Source organism: Hylobates moloch, unplaced genomic scaffold, assembly GCF_009828535.3.
Source record: "Hylobates moloch isolate HMO894 unplaced genomic scaffold, HMol_V3 SCAFFOLD_12, whole genome shotgun sequence".
NCBI lineage: Eukaryota > Metazoa > Chordata > Mammalia > Primates > Hylobatidae > Hylobates > Hylobates moloch.
In genome coordinates this window covers 74929651-74945244 of record NW_026652287.1, presented here as the reverse complement: position 1 = coordinate 74945244, position 15594 = coordinate 74929651, and the positions used below count along the sequence as shown (strand labels likewise).

The 15594-nt window shown below is 34.6% G+C and overlaps 1 protein-coding gene across 14 annotated transcripts in view; it reads left to right on the top strand.

The window, feature by feature from the left end:
• Positions 1-11602, top strand: part of KCNC2 (potassium voltage-gated channel subfamily C member 2) — a 169837-nt gene extending 158235 nt beyond the window's left edge. For 2 of the 14 annotated variants that reach the window (XM_032170760.2, XM_032170762.2), the window contains exons 3-5: positions 381-1308; positions 3381-3545; positions 8453-10602. In XM_032170760.2, coding sequence (XP_032026651.1) covers positions 381-1308; positions 3381-3545; positions 8453-8589 — 1230 coding nt within the window. In that variant the 3' untranslated portion in view covers positions 8590-10602. Of the gene's footprint in view, positions 1-380; positions 1309-1709; positions 1814-3380; positions 3546-7879 lie in introns of all 14 variants that reach the window. The other 12 variants (XM_032170768.2, XM_032170773.2, XM_032170771.2 and 9 more) reach the window with 12 other exon arrangements.
• Positions 11603-15594: the final 3992 nt, after the last annotated feature.

Sequence of the window (15594 nt, the reverse complement as noted above, 5' to 3'; positions counted from 1 at the left end):
ACTTGATCATATGCATAAAGATTTCTAGGATCGTAAGTGGTCGCCAAAATTTCTCTTTTGTTTTGTTGTGTTTTCATTTGCAATTCCTTTACAGTGATTTTCATGTTCTCTTTACAGGTTATATTTTCTTACACAAAAAACTTAATAAATTATATTCCAACATAAAGCAAAACTTAAAACAGAACCTGAAATACATTACCTGTGTACTCTAATTAATGTTACATACATGTATCTTCTTTTTCTTAGGTCATATCCAAGTGAAACCTCTAAATATGCTGTTATTCTTTTTTATTTACAGGGATTGTTGCTTTTAGATTTGAATCAACGTATATTATGATTCAGATCACTGTGGGTTTTTTTTATTTCTTTTTCTTCTACAGTTCATTGCTTTTGCTTCTTTATTCTTCATCCTGGTTTCAATTACAACTTTTTGCCTGGAAACACATGAAGCTTTCAATATTGTTAAAAACAAGACAGAACCAGTCATCAATGGCACAAGTGTTGTTCTGCAGTATGAAATTGAAACGGATCCTGCCTTGACGTATGTAGAAGGAGTGTGTGTGGTGTGGTTTACTTTTGAATTTTTAGTCCGTATTGTTTTTTCACCCAATAAACTTGAATTCATCAAAAATCTCTTGAATATCATTGACTTTGTGGCCATCCTACCTTTCTACTTAGAGGTGGGACTCAGTGGGCTGTCATCCAAAGCTGCTAAAGATGTACTTGGCTTCCTCAGGGTTGTAAGGTTTGTGAGGATCCTGAGAATTTTCAAGCTCACCCGCCATTTTGTAGGTCTGAGGGTGCTTGGACATACTCTTCGAGCTAGTACTAATGAATTTTTGCTGCTGATAATTTTCCTGGCTCTAGGAGTTTTGATATTTGCTACCATGATCTACTATGCCGAGAGAGTGGGAGCTCAACCTAACGACCCTTCAGCTAGTGAGCACACACAGTTCAAAAACATTCCCATTGGGTTCTGGTGGGCTGTAGTGACCATGACTACCCTGGGTTATGGGGATATGTACCCCCAAACATGGTCAGGCATGCTGGTGGGAGCCCTGTGTGCTCTGGCTGGAGTGCTGACAATAGCCATGCCAGTGCCTGTCATTGTCAACAATTTTGGAATGTACTACTCCTTGGCCATGGCAAAGCAGAAACTTCCAAGGAAAAGAAAGAAGCACATCCCTCCTGCTCCTCAGGCAAGCTCACCTACTTTTTGCAAGACAGAATTAAATATGGCCTGCAATAGTACACAGAGTGACACGTGTCTGGGCAAAGACAATCGACTTCTGGAACATAACAGATCAGGTAAGGCAGGACTTCAAATGCATGTTATTAAATACTTTATAGACCAGTATGTTCCTTAGGCAGAAGGCAGTCATTCTCATTTCCTGCAAATGTTCATGAGTTTTCAGCCCTAACCCCTTCACGAAATGTGTGTTTGTGTCAGGCTTATAGATAGCTAGACTGTAGCATTTTCTAAATGAACCCCAAGTAGAAGACTGCATAGCTGGTCTATAGAGTTTTCCTGCTTTAGTGGGAATGCCCTTTGCTGATGGTGCCAATATTTTCTTTTGCCTGTTTGTTGCTTTTGTGCCAATGTTTCTTTGTTTCCCTGCACGATGTGATGGTATGATATTGGCCATTTTTCATCTTTCATCCTCAAAATGTTGATTTCCATATCGTTTGGCTTGGTGTGTTTGTCTCAGTTTTACCTCTGCCACATGGTGCCATGCATCTCAACCTAATTCACAAGAAGCAGTTATTTAAGAAGAATGGATGCTTACATTTCAAAGGCCTAAACTCCAAACAGGTGATATGGACGATAACCTTTTTGATAACAAAGCTCTTCCCTAGTAATATCCTGGAGGATTGATTAAATTTTCATTGTTCTTAAATTAAGTAGGGCATCTCATTATAACCCCTTTGATGAGGGTCCATGCCATGTAATATAATTAACCCACCATTTTTCAGGGAATAGATGATCTGCTTTGGCCACTCAATGGCAAAGCTGAATTTCTCAGTGGAATTCCTTTTTAGGCACAATGTATTGGGTTCTGCTCTCTCAGAACTGAATTTTGAACTATTTACTGCTTGAGATTAGCTGAATCTCTGCTCCTCCCCATTGCTATAGACAATGTAGAGTTGATCGACTTGAAATTGACATTCAGCTGCCGAAGTAATAGTAGTGTCACCTCTTGTCTACTGTCTGGTACCGGTAAAATATTTTGCAGATTAAACAATTTAATTAGCTTTTACTCTACTAGGAAAATTTAGGGTTTATTGATTACCCATAACAGATAAATTTCATTTCATTTTTTCTTACAGAAAAATGACTTATGACGATTTTTATGTGAATAATTTTGCGTAATTTAGAAGTAACATCAACTAACAAAGCAAACAAACTAAGAAAAAGGGAGGCATCATTTACATAGGTCCCTCCTTAGCTTCTAGAAATTTTAATGAGGTAAATGGAAAAAACAATGTGGCTGGAGCTGAAGTCTGTAAGTGTTTATAAGTTTCATTCACAGTCCTTATGCTTATTTAGTAGATTGCTATGCAAATTCTGCTAATATATATCTAACAACTGTTTAGAACGTATTTATGAAAGGTAGAGTTTAGTTTGTGTTGCTGCTGTCATCAAACTATTTTCAAGTATCTATGCAGAGCCCTTAAGAAGGGCATGGGAAAAGAGGACACACTATCATCTCAGGTAAACATTGAAATAACAAGCTAGTATCTAGGCCAATAGGATGTGAAAGCCTTTGGCAAGGATACAGAAGTAAACAGATATTTATTTCAAGGACATTTGGAGAAGTTGGCCTTGTTCCACTGCATGCTCAAAAATATTTTGCCGCTTCAAAATTGACTACCTGGACACGGAGTTTGTGTGCTTTGGAATAATTTTTATTAAGAGTTTTGGACACAATGCTTTCAGAAATTAATAAAAGCATGTATCTTAAATAACCACAAAGACAAAGTTTACTTAAGATATTTTCTTAAATAGGTTCCATTTTTAATTATTCCTATTCAGAGTAAATAGATAACTTCAAAAATTGTAAGACAATAATCCATGTGCTTCTTCATTTTCACATTTATTTTGAGTACATACTAGTTGTATGAAAGGCAATTTCCTATTAGATAAAATCCAAAATGGAATTAAAATCTCCCAAAGAACATTTCTGTTCTTTTCAATACATTTCCATTTTGCTCCATGTAATTTTTCGTGAAGAGTGATAAAAATTCTTTTTCTTATTGTGATGTGATTCTTGTGTTTTGTATATCGAGTGACTGGACTACCGGCATTCTGTGTAAACTCTTTGTACTGTCTCATTTCCTCATTCATCACTGTCTGTCAATGGGCATGGTGCTGTGACCAGTGTTATCAGGTGACGACAGTACAGGAAGTGAGCCGCCACTATCACCCCCAGAAAGGCTCCCCATCAGACGCTCTAGTACCAGAGACAAAAACAGAAGAGGGGAAACATGTTTCCTACTGACGACAGGTGATTACACGTGTGCTTCTGATGGAGGGATCAGGAAAGGTAGGCATGCATTTAATCAGATCATAACAGGTGACTTAGCAATAAACTGTTGGAAATACGTGGAGTAATGTAAAATGCTCATTCATCATTTTCTAGGAAAGACTGCGTGCAGTGCTCTTTTCCTCTTTCCATTACATCTTCTCTCCTTAGAAACTTGTTAAAATACATAATAACCTATGTGATCGTCATATCTGAAAGACATCTCATTGTTTTTTCTCTCTTCTTTGGTTTGCCATTTGTCTATGGGCAGAATTGGAATGGAATATGTAAATATTAAATCACTTATCCAATTACTTTAATATAATATACTCAGCAGTCATTAAAAGTTATCTTTTTTCACTGCAAAAAATGAAACTCACTAATTGGCTCTGTGCACATATTTGATGAGTAATTCATGACTATAAAACAATTTTGTTTTTTTTTTTCTCAAAGTAAAGCATTAAACATTCTCTAATGTCTCTAATCCAGTACATGGGTACTTTTTGCCAGTGGTTTATCTGAGGGTCTCAAGGTTGCAAAGGCCCATGATCCTCAGTCATATGGAACAGTATGTCTAATCACTTCAAAGCCTACTTGTGTACTCACAAAATGCACTTACAGAATTTTTCTTCAGGACCAATAATAAAAAAATCCGTTTATTACTATTTTTCAACAGACATGAACTGTGCCTGACACCTAGAAGATAATAAATCTTGGTTGAATGAATAAAAATTGTGGGGCGAGCATCTTTGGTAAAGAGTATAACAGAATACTGAAGCTCCCACTTATCATGTGGGTCCTTTTTCTTTGATTGTACCACTGTCTAAACTATTCCCTAAAAGGTTTTTTATTCCCTTTTGGTAAACTTTACAACCTTAGGACAATTGGGATCTTTTCCTCCCCTTTAAGAATAGTCTCATGACGATTATAACCCACTTTTGTCAAAAGTGGTATGCTTTATTATTAGCTTCTACTTTGACAATTCCAGTTGCTTTATTGCCACAGTTATTTTTCCTCTGTTCGTTGACAGAATAGGGAAATAACTATAATAATGTCTTATGGTAATTGACTGAATTAGAATAAAAATCCACTTTAAAACTTTCATGTTAGCACAACTGCATTTAGATAATACTGTGCTTGGTTGTTATTCATTGGAGTTTCTCTCTATTGAATTATTTACCATTTTAAGGCTCAAATATTTATTTTGTGATTCCTTTTTCTTTGAAATATTTTATTGCCCATGTTGTACTTCTCTTCATTTCTTTTGATCACTTTAGATTTTTCTTCTCTGCTTCTATGCCTTTGAGACTTAAAAGAGAAGACAAAGGACTCTTGTTCCTTTCATGAGTAATATTTTAAATACCTCTCCATTCCAATTACTTCCATTGTTTGCATCTATTTCTTGCACCAAAATGTATTTCAATCCTTTCAATAGATTTATTTGGTTGTTTACTGTTTTACATTAAATATGTGCTAGAAAAATCTTTAAATATATTTTGAAGAGAGTGAATACATTATCATAGTATTTGAGCAAAATATATGTACATACATTAAATAATAATCATATCAAACTAATATTTTATATAGAACATGCTGTTCTAAGTGCATTGAATAGCTTAAATCACTATATGCAATGTATATACATGTTAAATTTACATACATTTTTAAGAAGCATTCAATAAGATTATCACATGCAATATTTATACTAAGATTATGTGTTTAAAGAACTCTAGAATGTTTTTCTTCTATGTTAGACAATATTTTGAGTTTTAAACTGTCAAAGAAAATCACAAATAAGAAAAAGCTTTGCAAATTATAAGTCACTATCTAAATACAAAGTTTTACTATAAAATTGCAAAGTTTTGCAAGCAAAGCAATTAATAAGATATTTAGTTTGCATGGAAAATTTATACATGCAATCTTATTTCACAAATATAAATACTTTTTTTATCAGTGAGAACATCTTTGAAAATTTATTCATGAGTTTTTTATTGTTTGTCATTTCTTATCATAATCAACTCTTTTTTATTCTTGCTTAAGTAGTTCATAGCTGTATGTTTTTTCCTACTAAGCATGGTAGTACTTCTGGCTAACTTCACTTAATCATTTCAGTTGGTTATCTTATCTATCACAAATTTATTCATTTCTTCTCCTGTTTCCCTTTATGTAGGTTATAGACTTCTGCTGTTATTTCTATTCATTTATTTTCTATATAATCCTTTCATTTATCCCTCAAGTTGGTCTCTCTGCTGATTTGATCTTAATATTTAAAAATTCTCTCTATAAGCGAAAATAAATTACTGGATTCCCACTGAATTTTCTTCTAGCTAAAAATATGAATGTAATTGGGCATATATTAAGAAAACTTTAAGGATTCTCTAAAAGAGTAAACTCTCAATACTTAGAATGCATGTTTGTTGTCTTAAGAAAGCATATTACATAAACTAAAACATGCTCGTGAATAGCACATGGGTAGGTAGTTTCAGTATTGCCACAAATAAGCACATGCTCTTAAGAATTATTTGAAATGAATGCTGTATATCTAGATGTTAGTTCAAAATAAGGTCAACAGTGTTTACTCTTATGAATTATATTTTCAGCTATTCGAGTGAAACCTTGATTAAGCAACATTTTATCAAATTTTCTAATCATAAATGAACATGTAGAATAAAGAAAAAATATGTATATGAATAATATATAATTTTACTAATAAATACTTGTTACTAAATTAGAAAGGAAGCCTTTTCAAATAGGCACTGAAATTATAGTCATTAAAAATATAGGACCTATAAACAGAATAGAATATTTATAGTAAAACTATAATTCAGAAAGATAACATTTAGAATGGCAACCAAGTTTTATATGTTACTGACATGAACACCATAAAACTGCCAAAGAGAATTTTACCTTTCTGGGGGTCTTGTAGGAGCAAGGAGATTGTAGAGAACAGAGTTGTAAATCTGTATGATGATGTATAATTATTAACAGCCCATTTAGTTCATGCATATTCACCACTTTGCCTTTAATCAAAGCCAATCAACATTTATCATCTAGTTTACATTTTTAGGTTATACAGTCAACTTCTATGGCATAGGATAATTTTTTTCTACAATTCCCAAAGTTATATTTTCGGTCACTTTTCAGAAGAGCGGTAATAACTAACCCTCTGTGCATGTGAAAATTTCTATTTAGGGACCAATTACTTGCAATTCTTAAACATTATTTCAGATATCCTCCTACTAACTATTCCATCATTCACCAACATAAAATGAAATATATACCACCTCCCATGTTTTATAGCTCAGAATACTAAAAAAACACTGGCAGATAATGATTTAATTAGCAGAGACTATGTGCTAGAGAACATTTATCATAGTTAATAGATGACATAAATTTCTATCTACAAAATCTCTAAGAAAGCAACTAGTCTGCTGAAAGTTAATGTGTGTGCATTTTGTGAGGGGAGGGGAATGTTCATCATTTTCTTTTCTTATCTAGTCCAGCTTCACCCCATGAGAGAGCTTTACCCCATAAGAGAGCTGTTACTGCAATCCACACCTATGTCTGTCTTGGCTTCTCATGCATAAAATAATTAGATACATCCCTTTTTCTCTTCCAATGAAAAGAGGAAAGCTATCCATGGCTTCTTCTCTGGAAGTTCCATGAAAAGATTGAATTAAAGATGAATAGCTGAAAGATACATAAAGAAAAACAATGGATCCATTTTTTTTTTCTCACACACTCACCAAGTACACCCAGGTCTGACTAGAACCCAAAAACTAAGTCGTATAGTGTAAGGGAGACAAATAGTCCACTAGAATTGTATCTACTTGCTCAATTTTGATTGCCAAAAAAGAATTTCATTTTCCTGTTCTATAACAATTTTTCAAGAAGTTGTCAGAACATTCATCTCCAAAGCTTTGTAATATGACTACTTTTTTAGTTAATAGTTGCCCTGCTTTAAGACATTTCACTTCAAAATTTATACTAGGTGCTTTCTACCTCGTTTAACTGCCTCTAATATTTTGTAATAAAAAATACTACAATATACAAATATTTCCAAAGGTGACCTTGATAGGGTTGCTTAAGTAGCTAACAAATAAGACTAAAGTTTATGAGAGCATCTTTTATTCTGTAAGTTCGTGCCTATCATGAACAAAAGATCAAGGTGTGATATAATAGCAAGAAAAGATGAATTAACACCAATTATTCTCAATTCCTGGGTGGGAATGTCGGGGGTGGAAATCAGCTGAAAACATCATATAATCAAATTCAAACTTATTTCACTGAAATAATGACTTAATTTATATTTCATTCATTTTCTTTTTTTTTTTCCTTTACTTTTCTTACCCAAGGAATTAGAAATGGGCATTCCATCCTACATCACCTGGATAATGGCACCAAATGCCATTATTTAAGAATCATCTTTTAACCCTATAAAGCTGGAAGATTAAATATGCTGGAAAAAGAGTTGTCCATTTAAACTTAAGTATGCTTTATTGGCTTAGGAAATAAAAAATGAAAAGAGAAAAAGTAGCCTACTTATTTCTCTTTTTTTCAAGAACACATTCTGAAATTTAAAAATATTAGTCAAGCTTATATCTTACTTAAGTTGCTTTGCCTAATTCTTAAATGAGTTCTAGTATTCTATATGCCAAAATTACATTAATGCTAACTATAATCTGGGAAAAAAATAGATTTTGAAGTATTGTAACCATAATTTGTGATGGCTGGTTTAATCTTTTCAAAGTGGCAACTACAGTGAGCTTCATTTTTTTAGAGTTATAAATTGTCTCAATATTAAATTCTTTGTAAACAAATTCTTCTTTGAGCTTGAAAGTAGCACTTTTGATTGCCCTGCATGGTGTTATTTGTCTGTCTATATTCTGGTTGATTTCAACTGATGTCTGTGCATTTTTTCATAAAAGGATATGAAAAATCCCGAAGCTTAAACAACATAGCGGGCTTGGCAGGCAATGCTCTGAGGCTCTCTCCAGTAACATCACCCTACAACTCTCCTTGTCCTCTGAGGCGCTCTCGATCTCCCATCCCATCTATCTTGTAAACCAAACAACCAAACTGCATCAGTCGGCTAAATTGTATTAATTCAAGTACTGTTTACCCCATAATGGAAATAATTAAATGTAGAGTTACTCCAGGCTCCATTAACACGTATAAATCTTGCATGATCCTACAATTTGAAGTCAGAAATGCCACTTCGGTAGCTAATGAACCTTACCCAGGCTTTAAAGATTGTCTAAAGTAGTGCTAAGATTTCTCCTATTAATTGCCCTGATCTCCTTTTGCAATAAAATGACAGATAGTGTCAGATATTGACCAGTGCACTAATAGATAAACATATCTTCAGGGAGATATATTTAAAACAGTGTGCTTCCAAATGCCAACCACTTCATTGGAACTTTATTTCTTGTGACTGTAAACCATTCTGAAGATGTCTGGGATCCTATCTTGATTGCACACAACATGACTTGTGTCAGCTCATTTGCATGGACCATATTGTCTCTATCACCTGAAAGCAATGTTGCAGAGTTCGGGGACTGTGGATAGCTCAGGATATGTGTACTTGCATCGAACCATCCTGCTGATATGAAAGCATTGGTCGACTGTTCTGCATGTTGAATTGTGGGGCAGGGAGGGCACTTTTCTCCTTGACATTTTTTTCTTATTATTTGAAAGAAATATATGTTTTAAATAGTTTAATTTCTTGTTTGATTTACTTTTCTTCAAAAATGCTGTATTGGAGTTCTGAATGTCTCTGGTTGTTTGCACACAGATAACAGCAAAGAGGTTGTCATTACTGGTTACACGCAAGCCGAGGCCAGATCTCTTACTTAATGACTTGGGGAAGGCACAAAACATGAGAGAAAGGTAACTGCCAGCCAGGCTTGCATTGTTTAGCCAGAAATTGCTGCTTGGTTCTAGACTCTTTAAAAAAAAAAACAAAACAAAACCAAACCAGGGTTTGTCATCATTTTCAGAGGCAGAGTGCCAAATATCACCCAAAGCTCTTGTGTCTTTTTTTTACCCCCTTATTTTATTTTTATTCATTAATTTTTTGTGCAAACATCAAATGTCACTGGTGTTCACAGAAGGCTTTTTTGACTAGCCTTAAATTCCTGAATCAAAAGATTAATCAGATTTTCAGGCAGTGTTTAATCAGGTGCTTTGTCCTGTATGTTGTTCTTGTCTGTCTGTCTTAGCTCCCTGTCTTTCCTGTATATACCATCTGTCTCCATGAAGCACAGAAATGCCTCTGTAAGATGTTTATGATTTTAATATTGACTCCCTCCAACCCCGACTCCATACCTTTTTTTGCTATTTGGAGCAGCCTCTCTGCTTTGTGTATAAATTAATGATGCCCTGTAGACTGCCTAAGTTAATCGGCACTATGAATCTTTTTGATAAGCAGGGTTTAAGCAGCAATTTCACCATTGCACTTGGTTGCCTGCTGCAGTGTCAGTTTCTACTACCTAGCAACCAGCATTCATTACTACACTCCAACAAAATCCTTAGGGAGTCATATTCAGTCTGAGTGGAAGAAAGTCTATTTATGCATTCCTATGAATTCAACAGCAATAGTGTGTCTCGTGTATTGAGCATGTGAGGGAAGAAAAAGGCCGTAAAATAAATAGAGGGATAAATAATATTACTAAGGCATTTGGGATCCTTGAGACTGCTGATTAATTCCTATTTCTCATGTTTATTTTTTGTTAGGAAGACAATTGTCACTTTTATTATTGGCCACGAAACATGTATTACTCTATATCCCCAAGTCCTAGAGCATGACCTGCATGTTGGAGATGTTGTACAGCAATGTATTTATCCAGACATACATATATGACATTTAGAGATACAGTGATTCTTTTGATAACACCACACATAGAACATTATAATTACACACAAATTTATGGTAAAAGAATTAATATGTTGTCTGGTGCTGCTGTTATTGACTACAGTGTTGTACAGAATTTATCATGGATTATTGACTGCTGAGAAAGGGACAGTGGAATTTAGCCATACCAAGGACTATACTGGAAACAGACTTCTGCTGCTGAATGTGCCCTGATGTGACCAGGTTGCACTTGGAAGAGATCCTCACGTCTTCATGAGGCACTTAAAGCTTATAAAAGAACTGTGGCTGGAACTCATCTGGTGCTCCCCATGAGAGTGCTCTGCTTGTAGACTGGCCAGTGTCCATGAAACAACTGTAAATACCAACATGTGTGCATGGGTCAACAGTCTTGGCCATTTCTCATCAAAAGAAGCCAAATTCATGATCAACATCTCTGAAGTTTCAAGTAAGGCCCACACTTCTTTGAATTACTCTTCATGGGCCCACATTAGTTTGTGCTGTGAATTACTTAAGGCAGTGATACTGATGTAGTATAGTTCTGTCTTAATTTCCCTTATTTCTACTTCGTTGGTTGAATCTATGAAATTGATTGTATCATTTTCTTATAAATTACTGATGTAATCAGCTTGTCAATTATGTTGTGAAATTGTTAGTATTCATTTATCAAAAATGACCTATGTTTAGTCACATATTTGTTTAGTTCTGGGAAATTGTTATAGCTTAAATGAAACTCACCAATATTATTCATAGTTTAAGTCTTTTATCATTATTACCTCAATTATAAATATTATGAAAACATAATTCTGGCAATGAGAATATTTTTTTATTCAACGATCAAGAAGCAATGTCAGTATATAGTAGAATATCAATTAAATTATATCCTAAAATGTATATTTTGCATAAAAGAGATATTCTTTAATCAATTACTTTTTTGTGAGTTTTGTGGCAAATGAAGCTTGTACGTGTCTTTAAAACTGTTGTAGACGAAACTGTGTAAGATTTTTACATCTTGCTTAATCAATATTTCCAGAGTCTGTTAGTTCCCCTGGGATTCTGAATATAACATATAGCCTATTATAAACCCCTGTATCGTGGACCTTTTGTGAACATTTCAAGGCGCATGCACAACCTTGATGATAACCAGTGCAAATGTAACCAACTGAAATGAAGAATAAAAGGCAAATGAGCTGGGGATAAACTTGAATCTTATCTGATTAAATTACTCAAATTATTTTCTTGGCTCTCTTCTTTGTGGTGCAGTTTTCGACAGACTTTACTATTTTTATGTTTTATGGTATCATACCAGACTCTTGTATGAAATGAAGAATTTGGGATAAAAGGATTTAAAAACATACACAGCTCTAACTATCATTCAAGTGTTAGGCAAATAGCCAGTGTATTCTTCTTTCATCTGCCTATATTTCTCTCATAATTCTGAGATCTTAAAATTATTAAGTATTATGGTATCTGACATTTATAAAGCATTTATGATTAGTTCTGAAATTTTCTTTTTTCCTATAGAGATGTGGGTCTTGCTATGTTGCCTAGGCTGTTCTCGAACTCCTGGCCTCAAGTAATTCTCCTGCCTCAGCCTCCCAAAGTGCTGAATTTTTATTTATGTTTTCCAAGTTAATCATTACAGCAATTCTAGAGGCAGATAATTTTGTTTTCATTTTACGGGTGATAAAGTTAAGGATGAGAGAGGCAGAACTGTTCATTTACATTTTTGCCACAGATAATGTTCCCTGTCATACTTTTTTGTGGATTAAATATTTACTAGGCCTCTAGTTGTAAATGCCCTATCAAAGATGGCTTCTGTCTCACCTTTGGGTAACAGACCTCTCTTTCAGAAGCACACCATACATAGTTGGACTTCCATTTATATTTTGGGAATACATATAAGTTTGCCCTATAAAATTCTATGTCACCATCCAGGGGTAGGAGAGGGGTGAGATAAAAGAAAAAAATACTGGAGAATTCAACACTTTTGACTAAGCAAAGCAAAATCTTTTCTATATCTTTTCTGTGCCTAAAAATGTTCCATGTTGACTATTAAGAGACTATTAAGAAACAGCTCAGAAAAGGGAATCTGTCCAAATATAATTACTATTAAAATATTTTAATGATGTCAGGATGTTGGATTTACTGTAAAAAGGAAAAATGTGTAGGAAGAGGAAATAATGCATTGTAATAGATAATAATTGCCATCAAATTTTGATTAAAAAATCAGGATTAAAAAGTCATGAATGAAAAGTTAAGACATTCATTTTATCTTTGAAATAAATCACTAGACATACTAATAGAATAGCAAAAGTGAACTTATCTTAGACAATGAATATTGTCAGGCTATAATGAATATTAATAGGCTACATTACAAAGCAGAGACTTCAGAGGATTTATGACATGCTTGAAGACATTTAGAGCTAAATGAATCTATTAAATTATTGAAATCCATAGAAGTTTCAGATGATTATAATATGTAGTTAAATTTTTTTCTTACTGAAAAAATTCTTCCATCCAATTTCCACTGCCAAAATTTAATTAATTGTTTAAATGCCTAAACATTATTAAACTGTAGATATATGCTAATGTTCTGTAATGTGAGCTCAGTGTCATTAATACTGATTTTAAATTTTCTAATTCCCTGTTCTTCGCCAAACTTTGTTCAGAGGATCTATTTTTCACTATTCTTTGAAAATTAAATAATTTGATAGAATTAATATTACAAGATTGATTTTGTTATCACACTGTCATGTCAAAGTGACCAACGACTGAATATGCAATTTGAATACTAAGATCGTCAAAGGATGTGGTCACCACCGTTGTGAATCTCAGATAACCTAACATTCATTCGTTTAAAAAGTATTTTATTTTTTAAAGAAGTTTTAGCCTCGCAGGAAAATTCAGCAGATTTTCATGTAGCTCTGCCCCCGTACATGCACAACTTCCCCCACTGTGGATATTTGACACTACAGGGGTGCATCCGTTACAGTCGAAGTGCCTATAACTACACTGACTCATCATTAATACCCAAAGTCCATAGTTTACATTAGAGTTCACTAGAGGTACTCTACATTCTACGGGTATTGAGAAACGTATAATGACACGCATCCACCATTGTAGTATCATGTAGAATAGTTTACCCTAAAAATCCTCTGTGTTAATCCAATTCATCCTTTCTTCCCCTTAATTTCAGCGGGGCCCGGGGGGGATCTTTTTACTGTCTCCATAGTTTTGCCTTTTCCAGAATGTCATATAGTTGGAATCATATGGTATGTATTTTTTTTTTTTTTCAGATTGGTTTATTTTACTTAGTAATACACATTTAGGGTTTTTCCATGTCTTTTCATGACTTGATAGCTCGTTTATTTTTAGCACTGTATAATAATTTCATTCTCTGGACATACCACAGCTTATCCATTCACCTACTGGATGTTGTATTCATCAGGGTTTTCCAGAGAAAAAGAACTCAGAGAATGAAAATACAACCACCCACCCCCCACCCCCCACATCCCCACATCCCCACATCCCCACATCCCCACACACAATTATATAAAGAGATTTATTATAAGGGATTGGCTCATGTGATTATGGAGGCTGAGAAGTACCATAATCATAATTTGCTATCCACAAGCTAGGGACCTGGGACAACCAGTGATATAATTTCAGTCTGAATTTGAAGGCCTGAGAATCAGGAGAACTGATGGTGTAAATTCCCATTCAAATCCAAAGGCCTGAGAGGAAGTGGTACTTATGTAAGTCTCAGTCCAAGAACAGAAGACTGACATGCCAGGTCAAAAAGCCAGGCAGAGAGAGAGGAATCTTTCCTTCTCCTCTACTTTTTTGTTCTATTCAGACACTCAGATTGGATTTTGCCCACCCACATTGGGAAAGGCAATCTGCTTTACTCAGTCCATTGATTCAATTTCTAATTTCTTCCAGAAACACTCTCAGAGACACACTCAGAAATATTGTTTAACTAGATGTCTGTCCTAGTCAACTTGATGCATAAAATTAACATCACAAGTCCATTCCTTGTCAACTTGGCACTCTTGGCACTTCCAAGGCAGCTCCTTAAACCATAATCTCCAACTAAAGACAAGAATGAGGTCAAAATTCTGTCTAACGTAATACAACTATCGTGTTTTTGTCCAAAAGTGTACTAAACCAGAAGAGACGATAAATACCTCGAGTGATGATTACTCTTCTCTTTAATATCCTATAACTTAAAAATTCTGATATAAAATTAATAGTACTTAAATACTACAACATAAAGTCAAAACATGTCATGTTGCATGATAAAGAAATGAGAGAAAAGAAAGATTTATATATATATATACATACAATGTATACATAACAAAATAAGGAGCAAATACTCATGGCAATTACAATTCTGAAATTGACCACATAGCCATAGCTGGTATTTATGACTACCTTCTTCCATCACCCATTCTGTATTCCTTTTACCTTCAGCAAGCGCCTCAGCTGGTTTACTTGGTGGGGTTACCCAAACTTTCTGAACTGGCTTGTTGTAGTTTTCCATTGACCTTAATCACTGGATATGGTAATATTAAAGACACTGTAAAAGATTTTCTGTGTTCCAGCCACGTTCTTTCTTGCCTGCATTGCAGAGTAGTAGTCCAATTGTGCATTGGTAGTCAGAGTCAATCACCCCAGCCAGCACAGTAACTCTCTTCTTTGCCTTTTGTTTAACAGGCATGAAGAGTCCAGTGACTGGGCATAAGTCTTAACTTGTATTTCAGTGGAATCATTGTTTTGTCCCCTGGTGAAAACATTTCTCCCTTTAGAAGTAAGACTTCTAGGCCAGGAGGGCATTCAGTCATGGAAACAGTAAGCAAAAATGTTGTTATTGGGGCACTAGGAGTAAGAGTGAGTGGTGCCACTCTCATTTCCACCCCTTGATTTCTAGACTCATGAATCCTGGCTGTGAAAGAAACAGCACCATATATTGGACACTAATTCAGAAAATACATAGCCTTCTGGAGAACCTCATTCCAGCCTTACAAGTATTGCTACCTAGCTAGTGCTATAACTGAGTATCCAAAGGCCATTCACCATTATCTCAGAAACCAACATTTCAGGATGATGGGGAACATGGTAAGACCAGTAAATTCCATAAACATAGGCCTACTGTCCTGCCTCTTTTGTTGTGAAGTGAGTTTCTTGATCAGAAGC